A 10206-nucleotide genomic window follows, 5' to 3' on the forward strand; every position below is an offset into this window, starting at 1 on the left:
GTGTATCTAATCTCCCGTTTTCACAAGCTGCGTGGTGAGGACTTTCCTCGTTAGCTGAAGTTTTGTGCAAGCTCTTAATTACGTTACTGGAATGAATTCCCGTCGGTGGGATCTTGAGTCAAAGGGCGTGCAGACAGTTGAGGCTGGGGTATTTCATGCCGGCACCGGGTTGGTGGTGATGAGCTACGTGTTTTGTGTCCTGCTCTGCAGAAGATGTCATCGCCAGGGAATTGATCGAGAAGATGATCGCGATGGACCCTCAGAAGCGCCCCTCGGCGAAGCACGTGCTTAAACACCCGTTCTTCTGGAGCCTCGAGAAGCAGCTCCAGTTCTTTCAGGTAGACATGTTTGTTTTACCAAAAATCTCTCACTTTTTCCAGATTTTGAAAAGATGGCAAAGGATAAAGAATAAAACGAATGATCCATAATCCCGTAACCAAGAGGTAGTCAAGGCTAGCGTTTTAATAGATTTTCTTCATAAAATAAGTGTGATTAGGATCAAACTGTAGAGACAATTTTGTATTTTGCTTTTTTTAACTTTAATATTTTAAATATTACATGTGTATAATATTTTCGATATTTTTCCATGTCAAAGTTCTAAAATTTTAATGATTATAGCAATCTATCATTTGGATGTGCCATAATTTAAAAACTTTATGTTACGAGAACTTTCAAATACACACAAAAGTAGAGGGAATGCTGTAACGCACTCCCATGTAGCCATCAGCCAGCTTCAGTAATTATTAACTCAGCCTCTGCTCTCTCTCCACCCTCTCCACTCCAGATTATTTTGAAGCAAAACTCAGGCATCAAAATTTCATTCAAATTTCATAAATTTAAACATTTTCTTATACTGGATTTTTTTCCATCATCTCGTACTCAATCTTTGCTCAGATCTCTTTTTGCTTAAGGTAGATTCTGAGAGGTTAAATTATGGGATCAGTAGATATGAACTCCTTTAGCAGTTTATCTGCTTTAAGGCTTCGTGATACTGCCACGTGACTTTGGGGAAAGGTGATGTGTTTCTCAGAGTCTTTGCCAGTATGAGTTCAGCTTAACTCACTCAAACGCAGCCCGCCTGGCACGCTGGCTCTGAAAGGCAGGCAAGTGGGGCAGTTCTTTTCCTCCTGGGTCTGGGCCAGAGTGGAGCTTGGATTTAGAGTGGAGCTTGGATTTAAAGGCACGGTCTCATTGTCCTGGAGTCTTGATTAGGAGCTGGGCCATAGTGAAGCCCCCAGAATGTAAGTTCCTTGGGGACAGGAGCATTTGATTTCTGGGTTCATTTTTGTGTCCCCATGGCCTGAGATACTGCCTGTCACATGACAAATGCTTCGTGACTCTTTAGATGGATTGGGAAGGGAAGGTTTAATGCTATTTTCCATGGCGGCCATGGGTATGTGTAACATCAGGACTGATCAGTGTGTTCTACAGGACATCACATTAAAATTCTGAGGTCTGAGGCCTCTAAGGGACTTCTGAAAACTAGCCAGGTCACTTTGACGATGACAAGATGTAGAACAGGAATAAAGCTCACACAAAGGGACCTTCACCTACCACGGGTTAGGATTGAGACTTGTCATGGTTTCAACTCCTGTGTCTGTGAACACGTCTGGCTTCCATCTGTATTGACCAGCTTGTACTGGCTTTGCAGCTCAGAACTGTGTGTCCCTGGGTTGACAATCTAGTCCCTTCAAGACTTAGAGGGTCAGCCAGTCAGGCTTCATCTTAATCAAGAAAGAAGAGACTATGGGCCACATGTGGCTGCTCGGCGTTAACGTATGTGGGGCTCATCACTCCATGTCTTCAGCTGTCGATGGGCCTGTGTTCCTGGTGGGGGCTCAGAGAGGCCATCGCTTGGGGTGTGTCCCACAAATGTGGTCTGGGTTTGAATCCAGGACGGGAGCCTCTGGAACCCATACTTTTGTCACCGGGTTTCCTCGTCTGAAAGGCTTGGCTTCATCTGTCTTTTCCAACGTTCAAATGAGGACTGATGACCTTCCACCAGTTATGGATTTGAACACATCCTGTTTCAGTGGGTAGACAGAAGCCATAGGATGCAAATCAAAATTGAGTTTTTGTTGTTGTTCGCTGACTGAAACAGATTGCACACATGGCTCTGTGTGGCATGGAGTGTGTGCGTGCGCCCGTGTGAGATGCAGGTGAGGCGAGTGAGCGTTTGTGACACCTGTCTGTTGTGGAGGATGGTCCGTGGGCTGCTCCCTAGCCAGCAACAGACACAGCTGCTCCTAGGGGAAAAGGTAAGAGATTGGTGGGGAAGGCACGGTGCTCACAGACCGCAGCCCAGGCCTGGACTCCCGGAGCAGCGGCCACTCTGCCGTCGCTTCGGATCAGTCCTTCGGTTCTCAGTGTCACTCCACGCTGACCGTCATCCGTGGCCCTTGTTTTCCTCACAGGACGTGAGTGACCGCATAGAGAAGGAATCCCTGGATGGCCCGATCGTGAAGCAGCTGGAGAGAGGCGGGAGAGCCGTGGTGAAGATGGACTGGAGGGAGAACATCACCGTCCCTCTCCAGACAGGTGACCGCACAGAAGTCCCTGGGAGTAAATGTTGGCAGAAACGTCTCAAAAGTTGCAGCTATTTCTAAGAAACAAATGTGGAAATGGCAGCTCCAGGCTGTTCAGGCTCCAAATACCACTGATGGGGTTGAGGCTCTCTGTGGGTGTGTCCTCTGTGGGTTGGGTACCGATCAGACCATTACACCAATGTGTGTTTCATTTTTGTCTCTTAGAGAGACAGGTCAGTGGTAAGCGCGTGCTCTAGGTGGTTATTTCCGGTCATGGGTGCGATCAGGCAGCAGGACGCCAACTAACACTGCCCTGGGGTTCGACCTGGGGGACATGCTCCCGCCAACTCTGAGTGTGGAGTTTCATTGCATTTCAGTCGATCGCTTAATCCCCAGGAGCCCCAGCAATTGTTTTCTTTTGAAATGTGCCTGTTCCATCGCATCCCTTTTCTCCCCTCAGATCTGCGTAAATTCAGAACCTATAAAGGCGGCTCTGTCAGAGATCTCCTCCGAGCCATGAGAAATAAGGTGAGGGGTGGGAACCCGGGCAGGGCCGGGCGGCTGCAGCACAGCCATCCTCCGCGCATCCGTTCTCTCCGGTCCCTTCATCCATCCCGGCATGCTGACCTCGCACAGGCTGGGAGGCCTTCGCCGACTTGACAAAGCAGGGACTGTTTCTTCCCTTACACGGGTTCTCTCTTCAGGGACATTGAGATGGGGTATTAGCTGGGAAGCAGGCTCTCTGATGCCGGCGTCCTTTATGGTCTCTGCTGACTTGTGTGGTGCCCTCTACCTGCCTGATACAGCACCGTATAAACTCTCCAATGGGCCCCTATGGGCACCTTCCCACACGGGGCCTGATCTCCAGGGCCTCAAGGCAGGGTCCCCAACTTGTTCTCTGGAGGCATCTGAGGTGCTCTTGGCCTGTGCTGTCACTGAGCCCAGGCCCAGACAAGTCCTCCAAGCCCATTGGGACAGACACTTCAGTTCTAGGCGACTTTATTCCACTTGAGGCTGCCAGGAATCTCACTAGGTCCCAACTGCCCCAGGAGGCCTGACCAGCCACTGGAGCAGGGCAGCTCCTCCCTGCTGTCCCCATGCTGGGCCTCGCCCAGCTCTGAGGCCTCCTGCTGAGCAAGGGGAAGCAGGCAAGGCGAGCAGGATGGATTGTTGGACACTCAAACCTTTTCCCTTTTCTTTACAGAGAACCAACTAACATTCTGTCTTCCTTGAATAATAAAAGGATCTTTTCCAGCGTTTCGTGGGCTCTCTAACTGACAGTCCTGTGTGTCTGTGTCTGCCTTGTTTGCAGAAGCACCACTACCGGGAGCTCCCCGCAGAGGTGCGGGAGACCCTGGGCTCCCTCCCCGATGACTTCGTGCGCTACTTCACATCCCGCTTCCCCCATCTGCTCTCACACACCTACCGGGCCATGGAGCTGTGCAGCCACGAGAGGCTCTTCCAACCCTACTACTTCCACCCGCCCCCGGAGCCTCAGCCCCCAGTGACTCCAGACGCCCTCTGAGCCATGGCAGCCTCCATTCTGGTGGCTCCAGCTGTGACTGAGGGCCTGGTCTTACAAGCCAGAGCCTGACACCTCCCCGCCTCGCAGGAAGACCAGGCTCCCAAACCCAGTGCCTTGAGCTGCCTGCTCTGCAGCCAGCAGAGGAGGGTGCTGAGCCCGGGGAGCGGGAGAGGTCATCTCTCCTGACCTGCAGGAAGCTGGCACGATCGTCGGCCACGAAAGCTTTACCATCAGGGAACGTCCGCGAAGAGCGGCCCATCCCAGAGGTAGCGAGAGGAGCATTCTCTGCCTCCTCGTGGATAAACTTGCTTCGGGCTTACGTTTCTCTTTAAACTTCTTGTTTGATATCAGCCCAAAGGCCTTTAAGGGAAAGAATGGAAGAAATCCTAAGTTTGCCAGCATGTTGGGACCAGGAGCACCTCTCTCTCGACTTGCAGGCTGAGGTGCACTAAGTGCAGCCTCTGCAAGAAATAGGGCTCAAGAGGTGAGGAGTGCCAAGGAGGAGGAGGGCGTTCTGAAGGTGTCGCCCCTAGGGATCGGAGATCACTAATCACCGATCGCAAGAGCACCCAAATGTCCAGGTCACTGTAACCTGCGTCTCCTCAGGGGCAGTGACAGCCTCGAGCACGCGGGGGCAGTGAGGACGGATCAGCCTTGCACGCTGGAAGGTGAGGCCGTGGCTGTGGCTCTCGGAAACGAAGAGGCCGCTCTGTTCTGAGGCAACCGCGGCCCAGGGCACCGGTGGCCTGGACAATGGCTTTGGTGGCTTTGTGCCCTGACCCATTTGGGATGTTTAGGAGTGTTTGGGGGCAAGAAGTGATCCACTCTCTGGCCATCGAGGGGAGCACCTAAGACCCAGGCAAGGACAGGCCTGCCGGACGGGAGCGGGAGCAGGCCAATGGGACACAAGGGCCACCGCGGGAGAGCCTTGGCCCAGCAGGTAGGCGATGAGGCTCCTCTGTCCCTGGGGCCAGCAGGACAGGCCAGGGGCTTGGGAGCTAAGGCCAGGTCACCACATACTTTGTGGGCAGGATTTTGTTTCTCCTGGCAGATTTTAATAACTTTATATTTTGATCATACTGTAGAATGCTATATTAGCACAAGTAAGCTAAATTTAACTGGAAGCTTACTCATGAAGAAGAAATGCGAGATGTGTAATCCATCTTCTCTTGTGTGTGGTACCAAACCCCATGCCCTCCAGGTAGAGTGTTCGTATTTAGAACATTCTCTCATCCTGAAGAGTAAAACGTTATAGCAACGCTATACACATGTGTTAAACAACTTCTAAGTAATGTTCTCTAAATTATGTCAATACCATGTTATTTTTTTCCTAAAATACAATTTTAACTTTAGTTTCAACCAAAAATTCCTCTGTTCTTTTTATACCGAGAGCCTTAGGGGTTAAATGCAATCAGGGTAATGGAAGGAAACAGCTTCTGTGTACTTTCTCCAGCTGGGCGAGCGGCTCATTGCGGGTCAGCCCTGGTGAGCTGAGACTCCACTCGGGAGTAAGAATATTACTGTCGAATTTAGAAACTGACAGAGAAATCACTGTTTCTTCGTGTGAGGGGTTTTCTGGTGGTGTGTGTATACGAGGGCCGTTTCTCAAAAGCTCTTGTTCTGCCTTCGTAGAATTCAGTTCTCTTCCTTTCATAATGCCTGAAGTCACTTTTTTCCTTCAATTAATGTTATCCTACATCTTTAAACCTCATCAGTTACCTCATTTGGACCTTGGAGCCTCGGCATCCTTGGTTGGCCTCGTGGCGTCCTGTACCACGCTGTCCATTTCTCAGGAACACGGCCAGATGGGTTCTCCTCCTCGCCCTGATTGGCCCGTGCCAGCCCCGTTCTCCATGTGGCTCTGCGGGTCACTTTGCCACCGTGCCTGAGTGAGAATAGCCCGAGGGACAGTCAGAGGTAGAGAAGGTGCCATGAGTGACTTCACAGGACGGTCACCTTTCCGTGCTGCCAGGGCTACTGCCTCGTTGTCACTGCTGAATATTCCCCTTTGGGGAGTAGCCAGATCATTTGTAGCTGCCCAGTACTTGTCATCTCTGTGTTTTGGCCCAATTTACCTGGACAACTTTTTTTTAAAATGCCTTTTCCAACTCGTATATTTGTTTCTAACCATCTGACTTTCTCATACTCATTTATTCATCATATCGTACCTGAGCACTTACCATAGGAGCTAGGTGGGATGCTGAGTGCTAGAGGTAGACTAGACAGGCAAAGCTTCTGCCTTCATAAGCACCTATAGCGAGAGAGACAATAAATACTAGCGAAAGCCGAGGGGGTGGGGAAGGGCGTGCTTTTGGTGTTTACACCTCTTCTGTCTTAAAGCCACCTGTGTCCCAGGACCCATCACATCTGATTAGGTTGCTTTCTGTCCATCTCTTTGTCACCTTTAGGAACCCAGTCACTTGTCAGTCCTTCAAGTGGCTTGACGAGGTCTTGTGTGGGCACTTGGTATGAAAACACCCCAGGTGTCCTCATTCTCGTCTCTAGAACTTGAGTTTCCTACTGTACTCAGGCAGTGGAAGGCATCTATCTTTTGCTAGAACAGGGTTCTGTAGCCTTGTGCATCCTGTTGCAGCTGAGCTATTTGATCTTTAGTATAATTCCTGGAAGGCTGTTTAACTTAGAAGTACACTTTGTTTTTACAATAGAATTTAGTCTTATCTCAGGAATCCCGAGGAGGCTATAATTTATTTAAATCTTGTGTTGAACCTTGTATTGAATCTGACTTTGGCACACCCAACAGAATTCCTCTTGTTGCTTCTTGAGTCTTTTTACCTTCTAGTTTAGAAAGAGCCACATGTCACTAGACATCAGAGCATTTGCACTTTTGGGAATCGTTGGTGTCGCTTGATAAGTCCCTAACCGTCTAGTTGCTGACGTATATACTCGGTGCAGAGGTGTCCTCCCTTCGCCCATCAGGCTCAGTGCAGTAATCGTCACAGGTTCTTTCCAGTGAGACATCACTCTGACCTGTTACATATATTACATTGGAAGGTCCACAGGTTAGTGGGTCCAGCAAAGTATTTTCTTCCCACCAACTCTAGAAGAAAGGCCCTTATCGAAGACAACTCTGATCCTTTTGGTAAGGTTTTCTGTGAACGTGACTCATGTATCTTTGCAGTTCTTTCTCACTGTAGGAAAAGAGATGAGTTGGTTGCTGATCTGACCTCTCTTGCAGACGTGGGAGGCATTTGGTCATAGGGCTTTATCCTCTTGCCACTGTCTCTTCAGAATTTGGACTCTGGCCAGCTTTGGATTTCCCAAGACTGTCCCCATTCCACATCTCTGTTCACTGGATCCTCAGCCTTGAGATCCTGGCAGGAGGTGGGCCGCTTCTGCTTCCACAGCCTTCTGTGCCCGGAGGAGCTGGAAGAGAGAGCACAGTGCACCTGTAAAGAGCCCCTTGACATTCTCTTTAGCTTCCTCTCTGCTCGCTTCTGAAATCCCTTTTCTTCGTATTTCCCAGCGTTTCTTTTCCTTGGCTGTTCCTTCGCCATTGTGGAGAGGTCCTTTTAGTTGAGTATGACCCTGCCTCGGCCTTTCAGAGGTCATCAGGTGTCCTGTCTAGATAAGCCAAAATTCTGCCTTCCAAGGTCAGACCGTTATCTTTTAAACCCGAGTGTCTACTCTTCCTGTATTTTCTTAATGAAACAGTGATTTCTCATGAGTAACGCCAGTTCTGATTTTCGTAGCAGCACAAATCTTTTCTGTATTCACTGGAAAACCACAAAGAACCATCATCAACGAGCCTCCCACTGGAGCAGCCTTAATCAATGACTCCGGCCAAAGTCCCCACCCCTCACCTCACCCTGTGCTCTGTGTTTGGTGGGTACAGTATTCCTTTTCAGTATCCCGAAAGCTGTGATGGGGGAGCCCCCACTTACCTAGAAAGCATTACCAGTCAACTCTGTGGCATTCTCAGATGCAGACTCTATGTAGTGTTCTTTTTGCAGTAACCTATTTATTTAACCTATTTATATTTATTTAATTTTTACTCTGAAGTATATCCAGTTACAAATGCACTTGCTTAAAGCACATCAGATTTGTTTTGGACAACACCCCTGGCCATTTTAAAACTGGAAAAGGAAAAGTTATACTGTATTCTTCCATGGGATGGATGCCTTACAGGAGTTTTAGCAGTAAAGGGTGAATAATTTGGTCGTGGTCAATGTTAATTTTTAGGTGATTTTTTTTTTTTTAAATATTCTGTGCCATTGCGTCTTCTCTGGATGGTTCATTGTTTAATGTGTATGTGTTAATTGCGTGATACAGTCCTCTTTGTGGAACCTAAAATCCTCTTTTTAGCTTTATATTTTATAAATTGCCAGATTGTACAATTTTTATGTGTATTTTTAAAGCTCGATGATGTGAGGGTAATTATATAAGTTAAATGGCCTATTTTTGTACCTCCTGTACAGTTTTATAATTCCACTGATTGATGATGGCGTCTTATGTTGAGCCAACCCCAAATAAAGGTAGTTTTAGATTTGGAAGCCGGCTTCATCTTCTTAAAGACTTGCCCACCACTCTCAGGCCAGGGGTCTTCTTAGGGTAGGGGTCTGGGTGGGGGTCTGGGTGAGCAGCTGGCTCAGCTGGTGGGTAGACGGGTTGGGGGCTGTGGTTGCCTGCTGGTGTCCACTTCAGGGAACAGGGGTCTGGGACATCTTACCTGGTGGCTGTTTGTGGGAAGAGGTTCTTCGAAACACTCTGAGAAGTCCCCCAAGGTATTGATTTGGGCTGAATTTCAGGACGGTCATCAAATTGGGACAGACATGCCTCATGGTGAGAATGAGGCTCCAGCAGAGTTTGAGGCATGTGTACAGAATAGGATGCTGGACCAAGAAATCTAGGAGGGAAGAAAACCACAGAGGTAACCTGGCCAACACAGTGCTGGGAAAGCCAAGGACCTGAGCGTGTCGGAAGCACACAGTACGTCCTCCCACACACCAAGGAATGAGCTCTGCGGCCAGGCTCGTTGGGTTTTAGGATCCTGCCATCGTACTTTCTCCTTCCCCTGCCCCATCCCTTCTGGTCAAAGCAGGAGGCTCCGCTTTCTCCTGTGCCAATGGGCCCACCACCATCCCATCCCCCCACCCACCTAGTGGTCACTAGGAGTGTGCCCGAGAACCACAGACTTACCCTTCCTCTGCAGCACTGGGTCTTGGACACAGCTAAATCCAAGGGAGCACGAGGCACTGCGGGACACTGTTGGCACCTCCTCGCTTCTTGTCACCCGATGCAACAGCAGAGACAGCTCCTGGATTCCCACAGCGCTAGTAAGCCAGGTCTGCGTCTACGTCTTGAACCAGGCCAGGGAGGGAAGCAGCTGGTAGCAGCCTTAGCTGCTTCCGAGAACAGAGAGGTGGCCAGCAGGTAGTTGAGACGCTGGCACAGCTGGGAACCAAAGTTCTGGGGCACTGAGGCAGGGTTTGCCGCTTCCATGCTGATCAGCTTTGGGCCACAAAGATGTTTTTTCCTTAGTGTCTGATGCATTTTGTTAAATCTACGCAGCACATGTACACAACCATATTCCATCAGCGAACGTACCTTTTTGAACTCTTTTCTATGTTTGTCTCATTTGGAGCATTTGTGCTAAGCCTATGCCTTAACTTCAGGAGATCGTGACAACAGCCAACGTAACAGCCCCACTTGCCTGCCCTCCCTGTGGGCCATGCACTGAGCCGGGGCATCCTGTGCCATGATAGCTCGTCGGCCTTATTCCTCTCTCCCTGCAGAGGAGTGTTTCCCTCAAGATCAGAAACATTTAACATCTTTCACTTTAGTGAGAGACTGACCACACCCTTCGGCAAGGCCAAGATTCAGCTCATGAGCCTGTGTCTGGACCAGTCAGCTGTGGGCAGAGGAGCAGGGCTGGTAAGAACATGGAGGCTCCTGGGAAACCATATTGGAAGATGGCTGGGGTTGGAGGGACCAGTTTCCGGAAACGGGGAGGGGCCGGGCCAAGAGGATGGTCACTGAGTAAATTTGGCCACTGAGAGGGTTGGCAGGTGAAACCACTAAGTGTTCTTACCCTCCCTCTCCTTCCTCTGCCTCTCCAAATCCCCCTTCCCCTTCCCAAGCCTGCTCAGTGATTTGCACGAAGCCACAGAAGTGCTCATGGAGTTTGCCTGCAGGCAA

General features: G+C 49.6%; 1 protein-coding gene across 1 annotated transcript in view; it reads left to right on the forward strand.

Annotated features, from left to right (window-relative positions):
• ERN1 (endoplasmic reticulum to nucleus signaling 1) overlaps positions 1–8561 on the forward strand; it is a 63845-nt gene extending 55284 nt beyond the window's left edge. The window contains 4 exon segments of the mRNA XM_006912425.3: positions 211–338; positions 2415–2538; positions 2986–3053; positions 3838–8561. Coding sequence (XP_006912487.1) covers positions 211–338; positions 2415–2538; positions 2986–3053; positions 3838–4050 — 533 coding nt within the window. The 3' untranslated portion in view covers positions 4051–8561.
• Positions 8562–10206: the final 1645 nt, after the last annotated feature.

This window comes from Pteropus alecto, unplaced genomic scaffold, assembly GCF_000325575.1.
Source record: "Pteropus alecto unplaced genomic scaffold, ASM32557v1 scaffold134, whole genome shotgun sequence".
Taxonomy (NCBI): domain Eukaryota; kingdom Metazoa; phylum Chordata; class Mammalia; order Chiroptera; family Pteropodidae; genus Pteropus; species Pteropus alecto.